This window comes from Anabrus simplex, chromosome 1 (genome assembly GCF_040414725.1).
Source record: "Anabrus simplex isolate iqAnaSimp1 chromosome 1, ASM4041472v1, whole genome shotgun sequence".
Taxonomy (NCBI): domain Eukaryota; kingdom Metazoa; phylum Arthropoda; class Insecta; order Orthoptera; family Tettigoniidae; genus Anabrus; species Anabrus simplex.
Window position 1 is genome coordinate 752,719,314 of NC_090265.1, and position 27,255 is coordinate 752,746,568.

At 37.9% G+C, this 27,255-nt stretch overlaps 1 protein-coding gene across 6 annotated transcripts in view; it reads right to left on the minus strand.

The window, feature by feature from the left end:
- Cep290 (Centrosomal protein 290kDa) overlaps positions 1-27,255 on the minus strand; it is a 1,403,175-nt gene that overhangs the window by 72,821 nt on the left and 1,303,099 nt on the right. For all 6 annotated transcript variants that reach the window (XR_010858542.2, XM_067136188.2, XM_067136189.2 and 3 more), the window contains one exon: positions 18,388-18,580. Coding sequence is in view for 5 of the 6 variants with exons in the window: in XM_067136188.2 (XP_066992289.2) it covers positions 18,388-18,580 (193 nt within the window). In the remaining variant the exon portion in view is untranslated. The remainder of the gene's footprint in view (positions 1-18,387; positions 18,581-27,255) is intronic.

Consider the following 27,255-nt stretch of genomic DNA (forward strand, 5'->3'; position numbering starts at 1 on the left):
TTGAAAAACTGTCCTACAAGATATTTCATGACATCTCTTGTGATAGCATTGGGGAAATGTTTCTGCACACTTTTTGCATATAGGTAAAAATGGGTTGTTCCATGTTGGACTTTATCTTCTGCATACATATTCTTCTTAAAAGGAAACAACTAAATCTACTAGACACCTGCTACTCTCTACTTATATAATGTAATACAAAGCTGTGTAGATTAGAAAAGTAGCCTATAGTAACTTTAGAATGAGAGGACTTACCATGATGTGAACAGATTGATGGTTAACAGTAAACTAACACAAAAAGCGTATAACTATCTTATATACATTATACAGGGTGGGTACGGAGATTAGAAGGGATAGTCAAGGAAGAGAGAAGGAAGCGGCCTAGGCTTAGTTCATATGGGCAATATGTTGGTATATTTCTGATGAACTTTACAAAGCAGAAAATTAAATGTATCCTCCTAATTCAAAACAAAACATATTCCATCATTAGATAGAGCAATAAAATTTAAACATGTTTCGGCTCATTTCAGCCATCTTCAGTGAATAAGGGGGGGAGGGGGGTTAAAGTAATCTGCACAATATAAGCTAAGGATGTGTTAAAAACATAATGAAAGAACAAATGAAAAACAAAAAAACAGATGGAAATAAAAACAATACCAATGTACAATATTTACATCACTAGATGGAACAATAAATAACTCGCTGAGACAAATTCAGTGAACAAAGGGTTAAATATAACACAATTGAAACCAAAAAATGTGCTAAACCTAAGAAAATAAAATAAAAGATAACAGACAGAAATGAAAAAATAAGTGCTAATAGTGAGGTTACGAACTTCTTAGACTGAAAATTTTTAGTTAGATAACACTTCAAAAACAGGACGAAATCTCTGTGTTGAAAATTCAGGCTAACAGTCTGTCTGTAGGGGAGCGAAAAAACTTGAGAAACCAAGTTTGAGAGGAGACAATGTGCTAGGTGAAATGTGTGTGATAAGTGATGGGAAAAGACACTGATGAATTTAAAATCTTTTAGAATAGCAGCATTCTCAATTTTTTCTCAATTTAGCGGTCCCTTTTCTTGAAGATTATTTCCAATGTTGGCTAGGTGTGTTTGCCTTATTTTTAATGGTCGGGAGGGCAGCGACGAAATTGAGAAGCTGTGTTAGAGGAGTAACAGGTGCATGGTAAACTGTAAGTGACCATAGTGGCAACCATCCAATCTGTAATGGAAAAAACGAGGTTGTGTGAGAAACTTGGGTTGATAAGTAAAAACTGTAAAATGGGTGTGAAGAAAACGTTAAATCTTACGGTACTTAAAAGGTGGTTGTCCTCTCGAACTGGCCTGGCCTTCTCAAAGTTAACGGTCTCGTTCATACAATTGTGTCTATTGTTGGCTCAGCTGTGTTTACAAGGGTGGGAGGAGCGGAGGGGGAAGGGCGGTGCAGGACTGATAGGGAGAGGGTGGGGAGGGGGGAGTGGTAGTGGTAGTGAGTTGTAGAGTTGGAGGCAAGGCTTGTTTTTATTATAGAAGTTCTGACAAACATATATGTGGAATGAATGTTTCAAGTAGAATGTTCTTTTTTTCCCGTTGATTTCATTTAAATTATGAGAGGAGTTCATAAAATGATCTAAATTGATGTGGATGCTCTCGAGAATGTTGAATAAGGTGCCTTTTTACTCATAATGCAAGATCTTAAGATCTTTATCTATTGATGTGTATTCATGGCTGGATGCTTTATGATGTTCACTCATAGCTGAAAAATGATTATATTTGAGAGCGTTGCGATGTTTGGCATGTCTTATGACAAAACTGCAGCCTGTTTGACCTACATAGCTGGAATTACAGGAATGGCATTCTAATTTGTAAACTCCGGAGTTCAAATATCTATTATTAATGTTATTATTGTTATTGTTGACAGTGTGTGGATTAAAAATGAGTTTGGAGTTGGTGTGGGAGGTTCTAAACGCTATTTTGATGTTGTGTTTCTTGAAAATATTAGAAATTTGGTAAATGCTACTATTATTGAAAGTGAATGTGGAAAACGTTTCGTTAGGAGTAGAATCTCTTTCTAGGGTAGTCTTGGGTCTGCTCTTATATCTATTGATGATTCTGCTGATGAAAATTCTAGTGAAACCATTGTGTTCTGCAATATTGTAAATAGTATTAATTTCTTTTTTGTAATTTTTGCGAGATAAAGGAACAGTTAATGCTCTGAGTACCATGCTGTTGTAAGCTGCTTTCTTATGTATGTCTGGGTGCACAGAAGTTTGTTGGATGGTATTGATGGTGTGGGTAGGTTTCCTTTATATATTAAAGGATATAGTGTTGTTGCAGTTGCGCATACTGGTTAAGTCCAGGTAATTGAGGGCTTTATTGTTTTCTGATTCTATGGTGAATTTTATATGTGGATTAATGGATTTGAGAGAATCAAGAAGTACTGTGACGGGAGTCTAAAATACCAAACGTGTCATCTACAAAGCATGTCTAGTGTTGAATGCTGTTAATCTTACCAATGATGTGTGAATGTTCTAAATGATCGATGTAAATATCCTCAAGGATCCCTGAAGCTGGTGACCCCATGGGAAGACCTATCTGTTGGCAAATTACATTAATGAAAGCGAAGAAATTGGTATTCATTGTAAATGTCAGAATCCAAATTAATTAATCTTTTTTCCCTATATTTAAATTGCTGAATTTGGAAAGATTGTTCTTGATCAATTGTATGGTATTGTTAACGGGCACATTAGCATACATGTTAGAGTAGAACGCAGCCCGGAAGGCGGTTTCGTATCTTCGACTGCACAGAGAGAGACAGAAGTATGAGGTGTGGTGATGCCAATTAGGCTACTAATAACAGCATGAAAGTGAAAACATTTTTTCATACAGTTATATCTTGAATTCCAAAGCGATGACCTATATTTTTCGTGGGCTTAAAAGTTTCCTTAAAGTCCAAATTAATTTTTAACGTCAATCCCCGAGAAAGTGTTAAAAGAAGTCGTGTAGAAATGAATAAATATGCTATGCTATTGGCTTTACGTCGCATCGACAGATAGGTCCTATGGCGACGATGGGACAGGAAAGGGCTAGGACTGGGAAGGAAGCGGCTGTGGCCTTAATTAAGGTACAGCCTCATTTGTCAGTCTCTCAACATCGGCGATTTTAAAAGTTTGCCTGGTGTGAAAATGGGAAACCACAGAAAACCATCTTCAGGGCTGCCGACAGTGGGGTTCGAACCCACTATCTCCCGAATACAGGATACTGGCCGCACTTAAGTGACTGCAGCTATCGAGCTCGGTAAATGAATATGCAACTGCGAAACTAATGTAAGAAATACACTTGCGCAAGCCGTATACCGTATTGGAATTGAGAAGCTTTGAAGTTCTAATTTTATAATATGAAAATATGTAAAAAGCTAACAATAAATACAGAATGAAAACTACAGTAGATATTAAAACAAAATTAAACATAAATTAAATTAATAAATTAATTCGGAGAGATACCGCCAAGGTCGTCTTCTCCATCATCGTCGTCTTCACTTCCACTTTCTTCGTCACTATCTTGGAGATTGATAATGAAGGGCTCCATTACATCATCCCTAGGAATCTCTCGCGCATAATCTTCCTCTTGTAATTCCTCCGCATGCTGTACACATTTTTCCCATGCCTCAGTTGATATGCTTGCAATAGCATCATTTGTCAGTCTCTCAACGTCGGCGATTTTAAAAGTGCTGTTTTTGTCGGCAACATATCCTTTCATTTGGGCCCAAATGAGCTCAATTGGATTATAATGGCAGTGGTAGGTGGGGAAGCGAACTACTTGATGGCCATGTTGTACGGCAATGCTGTATATTTCATATGATACTGTCTTTGATTTAAATAATTTTACCACAGCGAGTAATTCTTCTCTTGTCTGCGAAGAAGTGTGAGGAATATTGCGCCTCGAAAGCCAAGACAGTACATCAGCTTTCCAGGTATTGGTGCATGGAGCTCGGTCGAGTTGAAAAGAATGAATACTGGCATTGTCCATTACTATTGTAGAATTGGGTGGTATGTTAGGCAATAATTTTTCCACAAACCATTTCTTGAAAAGTGAATAGTTCATAATCTTTATGGTAGTCTGAATTTGTTGTCTTGGATTTCGATCGGAATAATAATTTGCACTGCGGGATGAATCCAGTAGCAGATGAACCGGCATGGCAAACAATGAGGCGTCCTCCCTTACCAACGGGTACCTTCAATCCTCCAGAACCATCACTCATTTTCCAACAGGCACTTTTGGTGTGATTGATTCACCCACGTCTCGTCTAGACAGAATATTAAAGACTTCCTGGCTTCTCTTATTTTATGAATTGTTCTCAAGAAGGTTATTCTAGCTGCAACAATGTCAACCCTTTCCATTAGGAATTTCCTCCCGTCATTGCATTTCTTAAAGAAGAAACCCATTTTTTCAGAATCCGCAGCATAGAATCTTTACTCCCTTTAAATCCCACTGCTGACTTCATATTCCGGGCCAGTTTCAATGCCGTAGGATATTCGCCATTTTTATACATGTCAAATATTGTTGTACGCAGAACATTTTTATTGAAATCATTGAAGTCCGTCACTGGCTTCTTTCTCTTCGGATTCTTCCCTGGCGACCTGAACACTACACATTATTTTTATTTCCGTACCTTGTTATCCTCTGTACTGTTCGTAGGCCGATACCACACGCGAGTGCTGTCTTCTTTTTCGGCGTGGCAACATCGCGATCCTCACCTTCCCCGCCTCTGAACGCCTGCTGCTGCATGCTTACAAAGTACAAATACACTCTAAATACTATTTCCCTCGCCTGTCGATGCAATACTTGTCTTTTTGCTCTTCCTGGATCCATCTTACACACGCAAATAATTCCCTAAATTCGCTGATTATGATATTTACAAATAAAACTCGAAACATTCACTCGTGACCCTCACAAACAGGTAACTCTTACTGAAATGATTCTATTGGCTCACCGGAACACACGTCATACTACCAAGCGTGCGAATGTTACTGCGCAACCCTCTTCAAACCGCCTTCCCGGCTGCGTTCTACTCTAGTAATATCAAATGAATGACGGGTGTGGTGTTTGGATAAATTAAGGTGTTTAACTTTATTGCAAAATTCTATGGAATTCTTTACTGATGTATTGGCTTGAAAACGGTAGTGTGATTTGAGGAATTTGTGAATGAACTGAGATACCTCATAGGTAGGACTATTTCTGAAATTGATGATGGGTCTTATGGGGATGTCGGCCTTATGGATCTTGGGTAGCGCCTTTGCTGTGGGAAGCTTTGGATTCATAATAATCATTTTGGATTTTTCAAGGTCATTAAACAAAAATGAAACTTCCTTAATTATGGTTTTCAGGTCTCTTTGTATTTTATTAGATCTTTTTAGAGGTTATGAAGTTGTTATATGTAAAAAGAAGTTTGTGCTTTTTTGATATAGTCACTTTTGTCCATGATTAAAGTAGCGTTCCTTTGTCGGCTTTTGTTATTATTAAGTCATTGTGTTTGACTTTTTTCTATAGATTGTGGACTTTAGCTAGGTGTTCTGTGTTGGGTCTAATGGTTTGTTGTTGATTAAGGATAGCAGCTTGCGTTTGACTTCATATCGGACCTCTTCTTGTATGTTTATGGGTAATTTATTAATGGCTGATTCTGATTCAGCTATGGTGGAAATTAAATTATCATGGTTAGAAGGATTACTCCAGTTGTATTTAGGTCCCCAGCTCAGCACATCGAGATCATCGGCAGCAAAATTGATTTTACGTATGTTTACTACCGGTTGGTGAAAACCATTTGGCTTTATGTTGTTTGGGGTGTTGTTTCTGAAAGAGCATTCAATTTTTTTCAAGTGTGTTTTGTTTCTTTAACAAAGTAAGGTTAAGTTTGTTAGTGACGTGTAATTGGAAGGACGTCCATTCGAGGGGGCAAAGAAGAGTGGTAACTTCTAAATGAGTTTCATATAGTTTGTGGTTCAGAAGAGATTTCTTTTTGTGGAGAAATTCGATTTCGTCTTTAATCCATAAACCTATAAAACCTGTTCTGGTTATGCGTATGATATATATAAAAAACTCTGGCTAAGAGATACACAAGAACTTGCAAACTTATTTATGGGAAATAAACTTATCAAGTGATCATTGTGATGTGTGATGCCATTTATCAAAATATGCAACCAAATAACCGGCCACTTGGTATTGGCACTAGGATGGTGCAAAGAACTTAATCTGAGTGCTAACCAGCCATTTGGTTAAATGAGCTCAAATGATAATAACCATACATACAAAGGGCACTAGGAATGTTTTGTAATGTGAGTGAATGCTTTAGACTTTTTCAATATAATTTCCACCACACTCAATCCACTTCTCCATACATCGAAACCAGTCACTGAACCAGTCACTTTTCTTTGGTTACATTTTCACACTCTTGGTCCCATGCTGTCAGAAGCTCCTCATCAGATGAAAAACACCGCCCTTTCAGCTTCATGTTCACTTCTGGGAAGAGTGCGAAGTCACATGGGGCAAGATCAGGACTGTATGGAAGGTGATCAAGCACAGCCAACCCTGATCTGGCAAGAAAATCCATTGTTACATTAGCACGATGTACTGGAGCATTGTCGTGATGCAACAGCCAAATGTTGAGCCGTGACCTTGGACAGAGTTGCTTGAGACCCTGGATGACCTGAGGCAGACAAGTCACACTGTACTACTTCGCAGTAACTGTCCTTTGTGTTTCTAGCACAATCTGAGTCAGCATGCCCCGTTTAGTGAAGAATACTGCAATCATCTTCTTCAATGACCTTGACTTTCACACAGTCACAGGAGTACCCTCATCTTCAAACAGCCACACCTTGTTCTGAGATTTTGTTGGGACATCATAATAATAAATGCAAGTTTTGTCACCTGTAACAATGCTACTGACGTTACGTGAAGTCCCATTTTCAAACTGTTTTAGCTTTTTTCGGCACCATTTCACTCGATGTGCCCTTTGTTCCTCAGAAAGTGAATGGGGCACCTAAAGGGAAAAAACTTTTCTAACATGGAGATGGTCGTGTAGAATTGAATGAATAGCTGGTGCAGGGATGTGGAGGGTCTCTTCTACCTACTGATACGTCAACCGCCTCTCTTGCTGCAACATATTCCTCACAGCATCAATGTTTTCCCCAGTCACTGATTCAGACGGTCGCCCAGAACGAGGATCGTCTTCAACGCCAAAATTTTCCCTCAGGAACTCTTTGTACCAGCGGAAAATTGTTTTCTGATGTGGACAGTCTTTCCCCAGTACAGGAGTCATTTCCTCCAGGCACTGGTCAACAGTTAATCCACGAGCAAATTTGTAGCGGATAATTGCACGATATTCAACTTTAGACCACACTGACATCTTAACCTGCTTTAAATCCCACTGCTTGGTAACAACTGGTGTGAAGGTCGTGCCTTCTAGACTGGTTTTCACCCCTCTTTTCATCCCTCACCATAACAGGGGTGTCCAGCCAACCATTTTTGTGTATTGCAAAACTTTCCTAGTGCCCTTTGTATATATATTTGGTTCTTAAATAGCAATTACATCTCACATGCTAGTGGTATGTGATGATGAACTTGGTACCGCTGAGTCATTTTCTCTTGAGGACTACTCCACCAAACTTTAGTTTATTTCTGGACCACCACACTATAAGACTAATTATCTATGCAAATATGTGGACCTTTCAAAGGAGCAATTCAATTAAAACAAATAACACATTTCAGATGAACCCAAGGAATAAATAAGAATGCTGAAATTAAACAGACGATCAGATGTAAGATAATGCTCCAACAATTCATACTTTTCAAAGGAGCAATTCAACTAAAACCAAATATCACATTTCAGATTCGGGCATCCACAAAATCAAGCAAAATCCATTACTATCAGAACAGTAGAACTTAAATTCAATGGTCGAATGTCATACGTCAACCCTACAAAAAAGGACACACTCCCAAAATATTATTAGATGCAGCATAGATCATGTGATTCGAGGAAAAGAACATGGTGGCCCATATCATAACTGCAGTTAGCCACAAGAAACGATTTCCAACTCATTCATTTAACCCTTCGCGGGCGGCGGTCATTTATGGCCATAGGTGGCAAAGAAAATAAAAAAATTAAAATGCATGCAAAATTTGGGGAAATGTACTAAAACCATGAAAATATGCTTAAATATACCACATACCTTGTTTAGGAGTGGAAATCCAAATTTGAAACGGTTTGAAGGCAAAATAAAAATCGTAAAATAGATTAAAATATTCTACACGGGGGCGTATCAGTATCAAAGTGTGATGGTAATATTGGCCCTTGATCAATATTAAGAACGGGAATAATATTTGTTGGCCCGGGGTCGCTATTACTCACATCCATCCAGTCGTCCGCTCTGTCACTATCTGTGTCAGCGTAACTTGTGTCGTTGTTGCACTTGGATGAGCTGGAGAAAGAATTTTTGTCCTCAGACTCACATTCACTAAAATCAGACACTTCTTTGACCTATCATCCTATATTGACACAAGTCTGTATCACTGATCCATTTTCATGATGCCCTTTTACCAAAAAAACACGAAAATATGTAAGAAGTACGCACACGAGGAAACTGCATAACGCAACGTATGTATTACGTAACTACCACAAACAGGAGAATTAACTCAGCAAGATACTGCGGGGATTTCCCTCACCGGAAGAGTTGAGAGAACAGCTCCTGCCATTTCTGAGCAAATTTGGATACTTCCTCGGCTAAGAAACCCGCGATTTTCGAACGGAACATATATATATAATATGTATAATCAACCTTGATTCACAGTTTTAACCTTTCAAATGCCATGAAAAATACTATTTACAAAATGTATTCTACAAGGTGCATTTACAGTATTCAAATAATGCACTTGGATAACTCACTGGCAAACATAACCTCACGCAGGGAGGGAGGCTGTGGCAGGAGTAATGCGGTTGAGCCTCCTTCATAGACATTTTTAAGCTGGGATCTTAACCGTGGAAATTTGTGTTACTGAACTTTTTCGCCAAAGTGTTTACTACGATGATTTTATATGTGATTCTAAGCCACAAACTGTTAATATTATCCATGTCTGAGTATGTTCACTCATTTGAACATTTTTAGGTTTCGTAGGGTATGAATGTCTGAGGCTTGTGGCCTCTGTCTAGTGTGCCCTCTTCTGTAGCCATCCTAAACTTATAGGCCCGTCCTCAACTTACTGCGCAAGCTATGAGGCGTTATTATGCAAAATACACTAATAATGTGACATAATTTGGACAATCTACTGTCGAGGCAACGTACGTTTAAATTGTGTCTCTTATCGGCACTAGTAATATTTGTCAATTATTGCATTCTGCTATTGAACCGTGTATTCGCGGCCTAGTGCCTGTATACTGAGCCGTGACTGGAACCCAACACTATCTGTCGGATTGGATGACTAAACTATCTATCTGGTGGACTCTGACAATTTTAGTGAATGGGCGCATTGGACATTTAATCTGTTTGTAAACTACTCATTGTATGTATGGCTATTAGGATGTGACAGCACCTAATTATCCTGCATGTTTTATCTGGCATGTATAATCGTACTGTGGACAGCAACGTGTATTCCCACGCTATCTGTGCCTGTGTATTGCAACTACAGAGTGAGTTCTGACAGTGCCCGCCAGGGCGAGTACCGAGCGGATAGTGAAGTGTGGCTGTCTGCGCTTGAATCTGCTTGGAAACGGATGCTGCTGCAGAAAATGGAGTGCTTAGCGGCTCCTAAAATAATGGACATCCCGTCTGGTGTCAGTTAGAGGATATATATGTATCCCAGCAAGGGGATGGTGGTGTGTTAACTTTTTCATCATCTTAATATAATGTAGATATGAAGTTTGGTTTTATTTTTTTACTTGTGTGTGGTAGTGTTGGGTCAAATACGAGGTAAGTTATCTAGGCATATGGCTTCCTTGTAAATACGTTGAATGAATTATTTCTGTTTAAATTATTTTATTGGTGTATTATTTATACTCTGTTTGGTGTTTTTATATGAATGTGAAGGGTATCTCAGTTTGGTGGTATGGAGTTCTTGCTTCGAGTGTGTGTGTGTCGTATGTAACGGATGTCCATTATTGTGCTTAGATAATCTTTGAAATTCTCCGTTGCCTTGTTTAAAATTTGTTGTTCTCTTCATCTGGTTTTATTTTTCTGCGTATTTGCGGGTGATTTTCTGTGCTATGTCGTTATGCGTGTGCCGTTACCCTTTGAACCTTATTATATTATATATCATCTCCATCGTTGATGTATTGTGAGCACATATTCATGTTCATTTTTATGGTTACTCCCTTATGTGTGATTCGTGCTTCTTTTCATGTATTTCGGCTTGCGCGTGCCCGTATTTGACCTAACACTACACTTACACTAGTCTCTAATTTTTTTTTAAAATTCATTATTATTGTAAGTCTGTAAATTGTTATATCCCTTAGGGAATATTTTATTTGGGTTGGAATGCGTTATTTTTATTTCCATTGCGGGCGTTTAATGTTATCTTACCGTTTCAACAATGTACTGGTAACATTGGTTAAATCGAGGTCTTGGACAGCCCTAGTGCGTGAGATATGGGGTCGGGTTCTTATCTTATTTTCTATTGTTGATTATGTCTTTGTGCCTGACAGTTATGTAACTGTCGATTGCTGTGTATTGTCTCGGCCACGATAATAGTTTCTTGTATGTTGCTCCGTGAATATTATTACGAATCGTTTTTCTTATTAAGCCGTGGTCGTCTTTCTGTCTCAGTGATGTGTAGTGAACTGGTTCGTTCAATTTTAAATATGTCTCTGGTGTTTTATTTATTGCCATTGCTTCCCATGGCTTTTGCGATTTTAAATTATTTTTAATTGGGACTATTTTTCTTATTCTGTGCGAGCTTGTGGTAACATTGTCTGTAATTGTGTTCTGATTTTATTTGTCATGAAAGGTTGTGTGACGTTCGTTTATGTGGGATTTGTGGGAAACTTGCTTACACTGGGTGCTGTCGAAGCCCTCTGCCATCCAACACACTTTTGTTAAATTTTAGATTTCATTTAAAATAGATATATTTTAAATATGTGTGATGTTAGGGGCTGGTGCACCAGGATAGTTTGGGTGATAGAAAAATTTTATTTACTTCAAAACAAATCTTATTTACATCTAGATTATTTATTTAATGAATATTTATTATACTACCTAGTACTGTGTTTTTTTCCATTATTTTCCATTTTCTTATTATTCTTCAGGTTTTTTTTAATTTTTCAATTTTAAATTGTACTGTAAATTTTATTTTATTTATTTATTTATTTATTTATTTATTTATTTATTTATTTATTTATTTATTTATTTATTTATTTACATAGTTTACGCCCACATTGGAGCACTTAAATCAAACCCAAATACATTTATGTTAACAAAGAATTAACTGAAGATTTAGCTTGCATCATCTTCTTCCTTTCCCAAAACCTCTTCATTCTGGCTGACCTGGCTGCCCTTTCTTCATCAGATATGACATATTGTTTGTGTTGTACAGTTTTTAATGACAATCTTATTTGTTTGTTCTTGAGAATCCTTTTTTCTTCTCTATTTTTAATTTGCTTCATTGTAATATTCAGCTCTTCTAAATCATTCTGAACTTCTTTAAACTAATTATTTTTTGTTTTACTTTTCCAAAAGTAATTAAATAGTTGTTTTATTATCCTATTATCATTTAATCTAGAAGGATGACAGAAAAAGGCAATTCTTCTTTTTCTCATTGTATCTATTATAGATTCACTTTCCCTATAAACCACTGCATTAGGCAATAATCTCCATTGTCCATCCACCTAATGCTTTTTATTAATGATTGTTCTGAGTATCCTTCTGTCAAGCTTTTGCAGTGTATCAGTTGTTGCTTTGGTGTTCAATTTAAATAGTGTTTCACAAGCATAAGTCGCTTCAGGTTTAATGACGGAACAGTAATGTTGAAGTTTAGCATTTATTGAAAGAGATTTTTTCTTGTACATTGGCCATGTAATTCGTTGTGCTTTTTTTAACTTAAATGTTCTGCTTTCTATTGATGATTTTTCATTGGTGTTCCAAGTTATAATTTCACCAAGATATTTAAACTTATTCACAATTTTAATTTGCTTGGTATTGGCTATGGTAATGGTTGGGGAAGGTTGGGATTATTTCTGCTTTTCGTATGAAATTTGCAAACCAACTTTTCTTGCTATGTTATCAAGTTCTTCTATTTGCAATTTAGCTTCTTCCATATCATTAGCAAGTAGTGCAAGATCATAAGCGAATGCTAAACAACTGAGTCTTATTTTTCTGCCAATCTTGATGTTAGGTTGACACATCTTATTCCATTCCCGCATGATTTTTTCCAACACACAATTAAACAATAATGGTGAGAGTCCATCTCCCTGCCGAAGTCCAGTATTAATGTCAAATGGCTTTGAGAGTTCATTTCTAAATCTGACTTTAGATTTAGTGTTCTTAAGAGTAATTCCAATAAGGCGAATAAGTTTTGGATGTAAACCAAATTCTTTTAGGATATTCAATAAGGACTCACGATGGATTCTATCATACGCCTTTTTAAAATCCACAAAAGTGATAACTAACTTTTTGTTTCTAACCCTATGATGCTTCATAATTCACTTTAAACTGATAATTTGATCTGGACAACAGCCTCCTTGGTATTCTCCAAGTTCACAGTCAAGTTGTTCTTATTTTATTTTAAATTTCTTGCAAATCTTGGTGTCGTTTTTGGGTGAATTCCTCTCCCTTTTTTTAATGGGTTGGTTCCAGTACTCTTCCTTCCTGCCTTGTGCTCTTTGATGTGTTATTATCCGATTTATTCTGATTTATTTCCTTTTTTAAATTGTCTTGTGTGCGCACTCCACAATGACGCTACACTAGCCTAGCATCATTTACCTTACCTTTTTTGGGGTGTTGCAGCTATTAGCACACAGCTACCTCGCTGTGAGCCTACAGATGCTGTGTGGGCTTGAGCCAGTCATTGTGATTCTGAGTGCAGCAAGCATGGAGACCAGTCGTGATTGGCATCCACACCACACCGTAGCTTCAACCGATTTCATGGATTCCGGATAGATCCATTAATCCTACGGAGTTAATACCCCAGAAGTTTGTTTCTTGTTTAATTTCGACTGCATACATCCTCTTTCTACAACAATCTTGGATTAATTTAATATGCTTACCTTCAAGCCTCATGGTCGTAAGTAACGGCATGTGCTAAAACATGTTCTAGTATTCCTGCAAGACCTTCAAGACTGTAAGTTCAACCAACTGTTGTTATTATTATTATTGGTTTTCTTCGCTACATATCGCCTTGTCTTTAAGTGAAATTTTAGCAACCTTCTGGATCATAAACTTGCATGTGAACTATGGAAGTTTAAAAATTGCGTCCACTATATTCTAAGAACTGGTGTTTTCTGGCTATTTATGCTTATGGGTTTTTAAAGGTTGATGTAAATCGGTGTTTCCAAAAGTGCTTGTATTTATTGTGATTGTTTGCTAATTTATGTTCGAAATAGTATTTTTACTACATTATTATTACTATTATTAATTTTGGGGAAGCATTTCGCTCCGTTAAGTATGACTTAAACTAGTATTATGCAGGGTGATAAAAACAAGGTAGTTTTCACAAGGATTTTGAGATGTGAGCTCTTTCCCTCCCCCTGTCTTATTTTGCTTTCGTTTAAATCATTTCAATTTCTTATTTATCTTAATTTTTGAGACTTTGACTATGCTGATTCTCTATTGTCTCTATCATGGCCTGGTAGTGTTGTACTTTGGCCTTACGATTGACTCTTCCCCTTTACATATTGGCGTGTGTTTGTTGCCATTGTGATGCTTATTGTTTTGAGTGGAGATTGAATTGTTGTTTATTGATGATCGAAAGTAACTGATTTTCCTGACTAAGATTTGATCTTGTTTCTGTTATTATACATTTTGCCCCTTTAATGTATTTTAATGTATTTCTCAACTCTTCTGTGTTTGTTTTTTCTTTTTCCTTTGCATGGCCTGGTAACTTAATTTAATTTTAACTGGGAAACGTGAGTTTATACTTCCTTGTGGGAACCCCTTGAGTAATAATTTCTCCAAAGGTTTAAGTCCTTTTTCAACTGTTTCATAAATATGAAGCATCAATATCTCATCAAATTCCAAGTAAAATGTCAAATTAGAGATATCAAAGACTGAATTTAGATGAAAATGTGATACCAATCAGCCACTCGTTTTAAAGGTATTTGTGAACTGGTTTCTAATTAATATAGTTTTCCTTTTCTTAATGAGGATGATGTGTTAATTAACTATGCAATTTTTCTTGATTTAACTCTCAAAATTCAATACAATGACTAGGTTTAAATTTTATCCACGGCTTTGATGTCACCTATACAGCTTGTGATAAGTAACTTGTTCCTTCTTTAAATTTGTTGTGCATTTATGGTGGTGTACGCTTCCACTGTCTTGCACTGGCCTATTGCTCGTAAAGTCAGTGTAATTAGTGCTGCCAGTCTGGGTGGTATTGGGCAACATTGCACGGCTGTTGCAATTTTAATGTGTTCTTACCATATTTTCAATGACGTTATGTGTGACTGAAGATGTCCCAATGATTACAGTATTGTAAAAGTGGAATTATAAATTTAAATTTTCACAAGTTGATACTTTTTGACAATATAGGCTCAAATATGAAATTTATCACATGCAATCCCAAGAGTTAGGCGATAAAACAAATGGGCAATAAGTTACAAGTTGTAAGCCACTGAGGAAACTCTCCAGAGTTCGGCCCGTGAGAATACAGTACAGCAGCCAGGAAGGGCATCTGGTTAAGAGGATAGAACCTTGAATTAGCCCAATACGTGAAAAGCCCTAGCACAGCCCACGCTGGGTTAGTGCCATGAGAGCCCATGTATATGCAAGAGCCCCTGTGCTGGGGCTTAAGTTAGGAAGAGCATCTGGTTAGGAAGATAAAACCTCAAATTAGGCCAATAAGCGAAAAGCCCTAGCACAGCCCACGTCAGGGTTAGTGCCATAAGAGCCTATGTATATGCAAGAGACCCTGCAGTGGCCATCTTGCCTTGGAGGTCCTAGCACTACAAAGTTGCACACGGCCGCCATCTTGCGCATTATTCCTTAGGCCATATCCTTAAGTCCTATGTATACCGCCTATCCTACCCCGGGTCAAGTTTCTCCAAAAGAGCCTATATGATAAAACTAATAGGTCATAAGTTACAAGTTGTGAGCCCCTGAGGCAGCCCTGTAGTTAGGTCTATATGAATAGAGTATAGCAGCCATCTTGCATAGTAGCCCTTGCCTCACTTCTCGAATGTCAGGCTGATAAAACTAATAGGTCATAAATTACAAGTTGTGAGCCCCTGAAGCAGCCCTGTAGTTAGGTCTATGTGAATAGAGCATATCAGCCATCTTGCATAGTAGCCCATGTTTCGGGTCTCGAATGTCATGCTGATAAAACTAATAGGTCATAAGTTACAAGTTGTGAGCCCCTGAGGCAGCCCTGTAGTTAGGTCTATATGAATAGAGTATAGCAGCCATCTTGCATAGTAGCCCTTGCCTCACTTCTCGAATGTCAGGCTGATAAAACTAATAGGTCATAAATTACAAGTTGTGAGCCCCTGAAGCAGCCCTGTAGTTAGGTCTATGTGAATACAGCATATCAGCCATCTTGCATAGTAGCCCATGTTTCGGGTCTCGAATGTCATGCTGATAAAACTAATAGGTCATAAGTTACAAGTTGGGAGCCCCCGAGAGAGCCCTCTAGTTAAGTCTAAACGGAGTATAGCAGTCATCTTGCATAGTAGTCCTTGCCTCATTTCCCTAGTTAGGCTGGTAAAACTAATAGGTCGTAAGTTACAAGTTGTGAGCTCCAGAGGCAGCTCTGTAGAGTTAGGCCTATAAGAACAATGTATCCATTGTATACAACGTACCCTGGTCCATTTCCTTAAAGTTTGTATCATATAACCGACAGTGGCCATCTTGCCTCGGGGGGGCCGTAGCACTAGTAAGTTGCACGCGGCCGCCATCTTGCGCATTAGTCCCTAGGTGGTCTCCTTAAGTCCTATATCTCCCCTGGACAAACTTTCTCCATAAGAGCCCATGTATAGCCACCATCGTGCTCATTATCCCCTGGACCAGCTCTCTCCTTTTCCCCCTATTCTGTAGCTATGTAGACACAACACTGGAACAGGTTGATCACTTTTCATATCTTGGAAGTATCTTGTCTAAACAGTGTACCTGTGAACAAGACGTTGATAAAAGAATTGGGGCTGCTCATGCAGCATTCGGACGGTTAATGCACAGAGTCTTCATGAATAACGACCTAAAACTGCATACCAAATTCATGGTGTACAAAGCTGTTGTCATTTCCATGCTGCTGTATGGCTGTGAAACTTGGACTCACTATCACCATGATATCAAAAGACTTGAGTGCTTCCACCAACGGAAAATGAGATTCATTTTGAACATTAAGAGGGAGGACTATGTGACCAACACGGCAGATCTCGACAAAGCACAGCTAAATAGCATTGAGTCAACAATCATCGCTCATCAACTGAGATGGTTAGGCCATGTTCACCGCATGGCTGATACCAGGCTTCCCTGCCAAATTCTTTATGGTGAACTTTGCTCCGGCAGTAGACCTCATGGAGCCCCTCTTAAGCGTTTTAAAGACCTGCTGAAATACATCATGAAGACAACTGGTATAGATATACAGACATGGGAAGAATGTGCTGTGGACCGCTCACTGTGGCGGAACACTTCATCCATCACTGTCAACTTGTTTGAAAGAGAATGCCGCAGACATTAAGAGGCCAAGCGACAAGCAAGAAAACTCCGTCAATTACAACCCCGCCCTCCTCCATCCATTCAGTGTGATTTGTGTGGGCGTATGTTTTATGCCAGCATTGGTCTGTTTAGTCATTGTAAACACATCCATAAACTGAGTTGAACCGGTCTTTGTATGCAGGAAGAAGTTATTTATACTTTGATTGAGTTACAGCCAATGACAATGTAGCTATGGTATTCAGAAGAAGAGCTCGACTTTCACACAAAGAAAGTGTGATGACACAAACATTAACATGGTCAACAAATGTAAATATTTGAGAGTTACCTTACAGTCATGAGGAATGGTATTTTTAGCCCATATGAAAGATAGAAGCATAGCTGGATTAATGGCAATTAATGACATTAGATACATAAACCAGATTTCTCCTAAAAACTACCAAGACTTTACTATTCAAGATAAAAATAACTCCTACGGACTAGAACTCATCTGGGAATATCTCAATAAACAAGACTTGAAGGAACTAGAGATGGTGAAGGCAACTTACTTGAAACAAGTATTGGGTATGTCCAAATATGAAATGGCAAAAGAGACATTCTTTATTGAAGACCTATGAATGCAACTAATGCTACCCTATAGAACAGGCTATAGATAACTCTTGAATTAAATGAAGCGGAAGAAACACGAAATATGGGTGACTTTTATGTCACTGATGCTCTAACGACAGTGTGGATACCAACTGAGACACTCAGAAACTCGTTTTGCCATATATCACAAGGTTTGCCAACTCAAGAAGTATCATGTGTATGTATGTGGTGTCATCGGCAGTATGACTGATACTACACTCTTAGATGCAAGAAATTGAAGTTTTCTCAGACTGAACTAAGCACAGACTAAATGTGTGCACATGTATTTTTACATCTGTATAGTTCATTGTGTTTATGTATAAGGTCATCGGCTGCAATAAAACTTTCAAAATAAATAGCTCATGAAATTATACAAATAATATGCCGTGAATATTTAGGTCGTATCACAATCACTATCAACAAGTGAAGGCAAGCTGAGTGGTTCGCAATGTATATTGCGTGTTAGTAGCGCAGGTATTTTGGTGAAGATGTACTAGACAATGACACCGATATTGATTTCATCTCCAAGATTCCATTCACAGCCAAGGCGGTGATTCATGTTGTGTTACGAAAGATGTAAGAACAACATACCCTTGAAAACCCCTGCTTTGAGGTATACCATACTAAATTCAACATGTATTAGTATTTCAAGAATATTATTTTTCCAATACATTCCGTAAAATACAAAGCACATTTGATCAAAATAATTCTCTTCAGTGTTGGACTGGAGAAAAATGAAATAGCAGATTCATTGGCAAAAAAGGGGCACCATCGAACACACGAAGGACTCACCACCTCCAATAAATTTGCTGAAAAACCTCTCAGTTCAAGGCGCAGCAGGCATGGGTCAAAGAACTCAAGAAAGGGAAAAGCCATGAAAAGTGGCAAAATGAAATACTTCCCAAAGAGGGACTCTTACCCTTCCCAGATCTCAGTTTTGCATGTAATATATTCTTCTCCCGTTCCAGACGAGTTACGGTGTCCCTCAGTGCAGAATTCATTTTCTGTATTCTCTCTACTTCAGAGCCTTTGTCTTTCAACTTCTGACGTAGTTTCTCTATGGTCTGTTGCGACTTCTTACGTTCATCCCATCTCGCGACTTCTTCAGCAGCCTAAAACAAGAGAAACATTTTATGGAAAACCTTGTGGCTCAAAAGGCAACACTTACAGAGAGTGCTAAGTTGACTAACAGCATTCACCAACACCAATTTGTATCAAGTCATGTTGATCTCAGTCCACTCACATGTTTTCCTTCAGTTGATGAAAAATATTTTGTATCATGGCCACAATGAATAAGATAAATCTGCCTGAGTCAAAATACCGAATTAAAATGTATGTTGAGTGCTCAGCCCAGAGGCTGGTTTGGACCTCAATAGCTCGGCTATCAGCCGTCATAGGTGGCCCAGGTGTCATTAAAGAAGCGTACTAGGGAAATGAGGAGTGAGGTAGTTTCCCGTTGCTTTTCTCACTGAGCCAGCGGTTGCTATTACATCTCAGTTTGCCAAGCCCACTGAAATGCCTGCACCAACTGACCCTATGAGTGACTTTTTCACACTGTCACAGGTGAACAATGTAGTGGAAGTGGAAAATGTTTATTGAAGACTTTATTTGTAAAGTGTGGTAGTATGTTTTATTTGTAATGACCTAACCTGTACTGTGTAATATATGTAACATAATATGTATTTGTAAATAGTAGATTTCAGTTCTGTACTTACTGGAAGTATCTAGAAAATTGTTACATGAATTTTTGAACAGGGTGTGTTGCCTTTTGTTGGTTATGTGTTCTAGGAGGCATTTTCTAACTATTCTGGAAATGGAAGATTCACGAACGTGCGTATTCGAGAAGCTTAGTTAAAGTTCGCGACTGTAGTAGGAATTGTGATTGGTGAACCTAGGTGGGCATAGGCGGACTCGTGCATTCTGAATAGCTACTCCAAGGCCAGGGTTTACCTATATATTGAGAGCAAGGCAGCGTTCGTCATAATTCGGTCTGTCTTGTCTTGTCTTGGCATGGTCTGCCTTAGTCTGTCTTGGTCTGTCTGAAGTTTTACGTCGTGTGCGACACCTCGTTTCCAGGATGGGCCACCTTCGGGTAAGCACTCTTGAATTCCGTTCCGGCTAAAAGTTCTGTAATATTCAGTTGTTATTTCGTATAGGAGTCTGCCCTAGCCTAACCTAGATTCGCCAAATTAATTATTTATGATGCCTTAGCTTTTCAGCTGGGCTTGCCTGTTTGTTTTTGAGGCATTCCCTTTTCTTGTTTCACTAAATATGTAGATTGTAGTTTAATATATTTACCTTGGGGTTTGTTTCTGGTAGTTCAGTGTCTCTTGATGTACGCTAGAGTTTTGGAGAGTACGTTTACTTCACTGTAAATTGCATTGTACAACTGGATTTGTAACTAGATCTATAGTTGGTTTGAAATTTTGAACTTGTAGAAAGACATTATCAAAGAACTTCTAAGTTATGTATATCACGGAGAATATAGTTCGTAAATTGCGAGTTGGCGGATTTGTTCGGAATGTATTTGTAAAATCCTTTGGTAAATAACATTTTTCAAATTTAAGGGTCACGGTTGATTTATTTCGGAATCTGCAATCTAAGCCATGTCCATGCCCTCAGTAGGTCCTGCCTGTTTCCACTTTCCTAGTTTATTGTCCACTATTTGGCCCTACTGATATTTAAGTATGTTTTGGTCGGCAAAGATCCGCGTAATTTCAACTAATGTTTCTCTGAGTGTGTAGTGTTTTTGATATTGTGTAGTTGCTCTTACTTCCCCCTTTATTGTGTTTAGTGCTTTGTTTTGTGTAACCACTGTAGTAGCGGTTGCGATCCACGGACCTCTGGGTTATGGGCCCAGCACACTTCCACGCTCTGCTACCAAATGTAACCGCTAGTTACAAATCCAGTTGTACAATGCAATTTACAGTGAAGTAAACGTACTCTCCAAAACTCAAGCGTACATCAAGAGACACTGAACTACCAGAGGCAAACCCCAAGGTAAATATATTAAACTACAATCTACATATTTAGTGAAACGAGAAAAGGGAATGCCTCGAAAACAAACAGGCAAGCCCAGCTGAAAAGCTAAGGCGTCATAAATAATTAATTTGGCGAATCTAGGTTAGGCTAGGGTAGACTCCTATACGAAATAACAACTGAATATTACAGAAATTTTAGCCGGAACGGAATTCAAGAGTGCTTACCCGAAGGTGGCCCATCCTGGAAACGAGGTGTCGCACACGACATAAAACTTCAGACAGACCAAGACAGACTAAGGCAGACCATGCCAAGACAAGACAAGACAGACCGAATTATGACGAACGCTGCCTCGCTCTCAATATATAGGTAAACCCTGGCCTTGGAGTAGCCATTCAGAATGCACGAGTCCGCCTATGCCCACCTAGGTTCACCAATCACAATTCCTACTACAGTCGCGAACTTTAACTAAGCTTCTCGAATACGCACGTTCGTGAATCTTCCATTTCCAGAATAGTTAGAAAATGCCTCCTAGAACACATAACCAACAAAAGGCAACACACCCTGTTCAAAAATTCATGTAACAATTTTCTAGATACTTCCAGTAAGTACAGAACTGAAATCTACTATTTACAAATACATATTATGTTACATATATTACACAGTACAGGTTAGGTCATTACAAATAAAACATACTACCACACTTTACAAATAAAGTCTTCAATAAACATTTTCCACTTCCACTACATTGTTCACCTGTGACACACACTATTCATAGCAGGGACTGGCTGCATACGGAATGGCATTACTAGCATCACTCATAACTTGGTCACTTTCATGTTGTCAAAGCCAAGGATGAGACTGCGACAGGTCAATTATGCCAACTAAATTCATCTCCTTGAACCAATCATTCAAGTGCTTGAATTTTGTGTGCAGGACTTGAAGGAACTAGACAAGGTCAAGACAACTTACTTGAAACAAGTGTTGGGTATGTCCGAATTCGCTCCAACACGTTAATGAGGAGATGATGATGATGATGTCAACACCTTCAGAATTAGAACAGCAGCAAAATTATTCTTTTACAAACATTAAATTGCTATTTTCCTTGCTCTGCATCAGCATCATTGGAGAAAGTAGTCGTGCTGGTTTACAAAACAACCTGTGTCCTCAAAAGTGAAACGGCTCTTGAAAAAACCGTTACATTCCAGTGGATTCTCTTCAGTGTTGGACTAGAGCAAAATAAATAGCAGATTCAAAGGCCAAGAAAAAGGGCACTATCAAACACAAAGGACTCACCACCTCAAATAAAGTTGCTGAAAAACCTCTCGGTTCAAAAGGCAACAATGATGTACAAAAAGCAGTTACAGAAGATTTGGACAGGACATGACTGTCCAGCTCTGCATTTAAGAAGAATGGCATTTATCAGTCCAGCGAATGAATGAATGAATGAATGAATGAATGAATGAATGAATGAATGAATGAATCAATCAATCAATCAATCAATCAATCAATCAATCATCCACATTTAGGGCTGTCCCCCAGGTGACAGATTCCCTATCAATTGTTCATTAAGCTTTATCTTAAACTAACTGTTAACCGCGGCTTCACTTACATGGATTTTGTAATTTGATCAAAGTATTTAAAGTTAAAAATTTCATTGTTCCGTGTTGAAGAATATTACAGTTAAAATTGAAATAATTGATAAAGAGATTCAACCTATTCAATACAAAAGAATAAGAAATGTAGTGAATTACATTCCCATTTAATAATTGGTAGAAATGGTACCGGTTTCGACCCTAGTCCAGTTCATCATCAGCCGATTAAGATGAAAAACAATGCATAGGATTAGTAGAAGAGGCGATATAAAAATGAAATGGGGGTAGACACTGTAAAACTTAGAAGAAGTAAAATGCAAAATCACTCAAAAGAAAACAGTGCGCAAATCTCTAAGCGGTAGCATAGTACATGCAGCACTAGGCAAAGTCCCACAATGTTTACGAATAGCGGAGAATGGTTAAATGAGCCAGTTTTTAAATACTGTCAGGCATAAAGTCACATCACAATCGAACACGTACGAAGATCCATAATCGTGCAGGAGTTGAAGATGAGTAGATCCATTGAAGCAACTTGCCAGCTCCCGGTGATCAGCGCGACGCATTCAATATCAGGCACTGTGGTTTCAAATGCCCAAAGTAAAATGGAGAATAGCTTGACGATCCAGTAATTTTCTTCGGTCGCGGGAAAGTAAGTATATAGATAAATATAATACAAAATAACAATAATAATAATAATAATAATAATAATAATAATAATAATAATAATAATAATAATATAACAAAACCAACTGCATTTTCCACTTTCACTTTCACTCAAGATGCTTATAAAATAACTAATATTTTTTTTAAACACAACATGAAAATTTCTTTTAGAACGAACAATAGAAATTTGGATATTTTACACAACTCTAAATCACTAAATAAATCTAATGTTTTTCCTAAATCTGGAGTGTACAGATTCCAATGTAACAACTGCAACTCCTCCTACATCGGATAAACTGGCCGCAACTTCAATATCAGATACTCCGAACATATCAACGCCTTTAAATACAATAGATTCTCCGCCGTAGGACAACACATACAAGACTCCAAGCATAGTTTCACCAATATTGAAAAAGACATGAAAAATACTTAAAATCATAAACAAAGGCCTCCTCTTAAACACTACTGAAAATTGCTTTATTCACCATGATCAATACTTCAACCCTAATTTCAATTTAAACAACATTTCTGAAAAACCCAATATCCTTTTCGACTTCCTAATTCTTCTTCTCAAAAATTCTAAATGTCAAAACCCCAATTCTATTTTCAATGCCTTACAAAGTTCCTCCCCACATTTTCTACCTCCAATAACCCACCCTCCTAACCCACCCTAAACTACCCCTCCTCCTTCATCTCCCTATCTTATTCTTCCTCAACACCATTTAACTTCAATTTCTTTCATTCTTCTCTTATTCCACTATTCCTCTTCCTCTATTAATTTTTTCTATCTTTAAAAAAAAAATCCACCTTCATTTCGGTTCTTCTCATTCATACTCAACTCCTGCCTTGCGCCGATTTCGACTACTTCAATCAAGACCTTAGTTTTTTACATTTTAAAAAATTGCACACTGTGCATATACGTTTTTGTTTGTTTCCGGTATTGCACTTTTTACTATATTTTTTTCTCTTCACAATTGTTTTTCCACGTCAACTGTTCTAAGAATTCTATAGGAGCACAATTACTTATTCAATTATATTGATTTGTATTATGTTTATCTATATACTTACTTTCCCGCGACCGAAGAAAATTACTGGATCGTCAAGCTATTCTCCATTTTACTTTGGGCATTTGAAACCACAGTGCCTGATATTGAATGCGTCGCGCTGATCACCGGGAGCAGGCAAGTTGCTTCAATGGATCTACTCATCTTCAACTCCTGCACGATTATGGATCTTCGTACGTGTTCGATTGTGATGTGACTTTATGCCTGACAGTATTTAAAAACTGGCTCATTTAACCATTCTCCGCTATTCGTAAACATTGTGGGACTTTGCCTAGTGCTGCGTGTACTATGCTACCGTTTAGAGATTTGCGCACTGTTTTCTTTTGAGTGGTTTTGCATTTTACTTCTAAGTTTTACAGTGTCTACCCCCATTTCATTTTTATATCGCCTCTTCTACTGATCCTATGCATTGTTTTTCGTCTTAATCGGCTGATGATGACCTGGACTAGGGTCGAAACCGGTACCATTTCTACCAATTATTAAATGGGAATGTAATTCACTACATTTCTTATTCTTTTGTATTGAATAGGTTTAATCACTTTATCAATTATTTCAATTTTAACTGCTGATCAAAGTAATCGTTTCTTGGTACTGCACTAAGATATTATCTGAAAATACCCAAAGTACAAAAAACCCACTGAAAAATTGATTTCATTTATCCCAGTACCACTTTGTAAAGGAAGTTTGTGGTATTGTTTTTCAGAGCTACTGGCAGAGCTAACTCTGGAACATGTGACACAGAACTGTACAATACCAATACAAATGGTCCGCTATTGGATACTACAAATCTTCCAGCTAACCCACTCCTGGTCGCCAGCACCTGGCCCCCGTGTGCCAAGCTGGGCTCATCAGTTGGCACCTAGCACACCTACCAAGATGCATGGCCAGTGCACACCATGGAGGCCATTGCGCAGGCCACCTGGAGCCACTGACAGTGCCAATGCACTTGAGACCCTGTCTCACTACCAAAACCTAATGCCTGCCCGGCCATCAGATGATACAGATGTGACTCCCATAGGAAATCTGAAACATTTGTCCCGAATGAGCAAATCTACAATACCAATACAAATGGTCCGCTATTGGACACAACAAAACTTCCAGCTAACCCACTCCTGGTCGCCAGCGCCTCGCCCCTGTGTGCCAGGCTGGGCTCAGCAGTTGGCACCTAGCACACCTACCAAGACGCATGGTCAGCGCACACTGTGGAGGCCACTGCGCAGGCCACTTGGAGCCACCGGCAGCGCCAATGCACTTGAGACCAGTGCAAATGTTTCAGATTCCCTATGGGAGTCAACATCTGTATCGTTGAACTGTACATGGGAGGAATGGTTCTCTCTCAAGTCAAAAACAAAGTGTTTCTTTATTTTTAAAGAAGATTCGAAATACCAATTTCCATGTCTTTAAACTGTTAAGTTATTGAGACATAAATATACTCATTTTAAAAATTCACCCCCTTGCCGATGGAATATCCAACAATCCATCCTTACTGAATATAAACATATCAGAAATGATTGTTTTAAACCATGTTGGTTCAATCTCGTCCGTATTGACTTATATTCAATTTCTATGAAACACTTTTCCACCTTGTCAATACTAGTCTCGTAAGGTCATTGGCAGCAAGCAGAGGAGCAAGAACATGTTTGTTTAGTTCAGACAACTGTAATGTTGTTTTAATTTTGACAAATTTGGTACCAGATGAAACTGAAGAATTTGGTGGTTAAAATGGCTCGCATGGTTGGGTGGGATTAAGAAGAGAAATTCTGACTTATATGAAAGGTCTCAGAACTATAGCAGTGTAAATAAGGACTTAAGGAAATGAGAAATTCCAAGAACAGACCAGAAAGTATTTTAAATTTTAGCATACAGTGATTAACTTAATAGGTTTTATTAATTTTATGAATTGAATATTATTCTATTTTTAAAGTGTTTACTAAATAACATAATAAGTGAAAGTGAACAGTTTAGACACAAAGAAATATATTTATTTTTTAGGTGTAAATAAGCACCTAAGGAAAGGAGAAGTTTCAAAAGCAGAGCAGATTTTAAATTTTAGTAAATAGTGATTAATTTAATAGACTTTCTTCTTCTTGTTTTCGAATTTGGCTGCCTATAGACCGCATTGAACTTAAGGCTTTCTATTCTTCTTATTATTATTCTTATTCTTCTTATTCTCCTCCTCCTCCTGCTCCTCCTCCCAGAACCTCTTCATCCTTTCACTTCTGATCTTCGTTTCTTTCTCAGATATGACCAATTTGGGTCTAGATTTTGGTGGTTTCTCCTGAAATGTTTTGATGCTGTCCACTCGGCTTCTAAATTCTTCTCTGTTATGAATCATATCCATTGTAAGTCCACTTTCTATTGCACCTCTTTTTTCCTCTTCTATGAAGTTCGTCAAAGCTTTCAGTCCAGTGATGTAAGTTACTTGAATATTTTCTTAGTTAGCCGTTTCTCAACCATTCTTTCTAGATGCCCATAGAATTTTAGCCTTCGCTTTCGCATGGTGACAGTGATTTTTTTCAGTTTATTTGTACAGATCATCATTTTTTCTATTCCTCCACTCCCCATCAGCATTTTTCTGTAGTCCTAAAATTTTCCTTAAGATTTTCCTCTCCTTTTTTTTTGAGATCTTGAAGCTCACCCTTTTTATTCATTGTCAGGCTCTCTGAAGCGTAGAGACCCTCTGGCTTTACCACTGTGCTGTAATGTCTAAGTTTCGCCTTGTTGATATTGCTCTTATGTTGCATCTGTTCTGGGTTAACCTGTAAGCTAATTCTAGTTTTCTAATTCTTGCCCTATTCGCCTCTTTATCCAATCCGTTAGGTTCTATCCATTCCCCTAGATATTTAAATTTCTCAGTTCTCTTTACAGTCCCATGCTTTACTTTTAAGTGTCTCTCCCCTTGATGTCCATATTCCATGTATTCCGTCTTCTCATATGAGACTTTGAGACCCGTTTTCTCAGCGATCTCATATAGAGTATTCAGCATAATTTGGGCATTTTCTCCGTTGTGAGCCAAGATCATCCGTGAAAGCCAAACATAATTTCTAAGTTCTGTTCTTTCCTCCCTTTATTCCTTTCTCTTCCAAGGCGTTTTCCCAGGTTCTAATGATTTTTTCTAAAACAATGTTAAAGAGATTTGAAAATTACTCTATTTTCTAAGTTTTTACTAAATGACGTAGTAAGTGTAAACAAACAGTTTAGACACAAAGACATATTTTAATGATTTGAAGATTTATGTATAATTTGTTTTGTTGATGACTATATTGTACAAATGTGTCAAGTCCAAGGATTTAGTTTGATGTTTTGGCACCACTGAAGAAGAGAGTAGTAACTCTTGAAACATGTACGGTAGACAATTATTATAAAATGTAAAGTACTGACAAGGCAGAAAAGTGTTTCATAGAAATTGATAAAAACATATCCTCAAAATTTCATTTCTTTATGTCCAGTAGTTTTGGCTCTGCTATGATGAATCAGTCAGTCAGT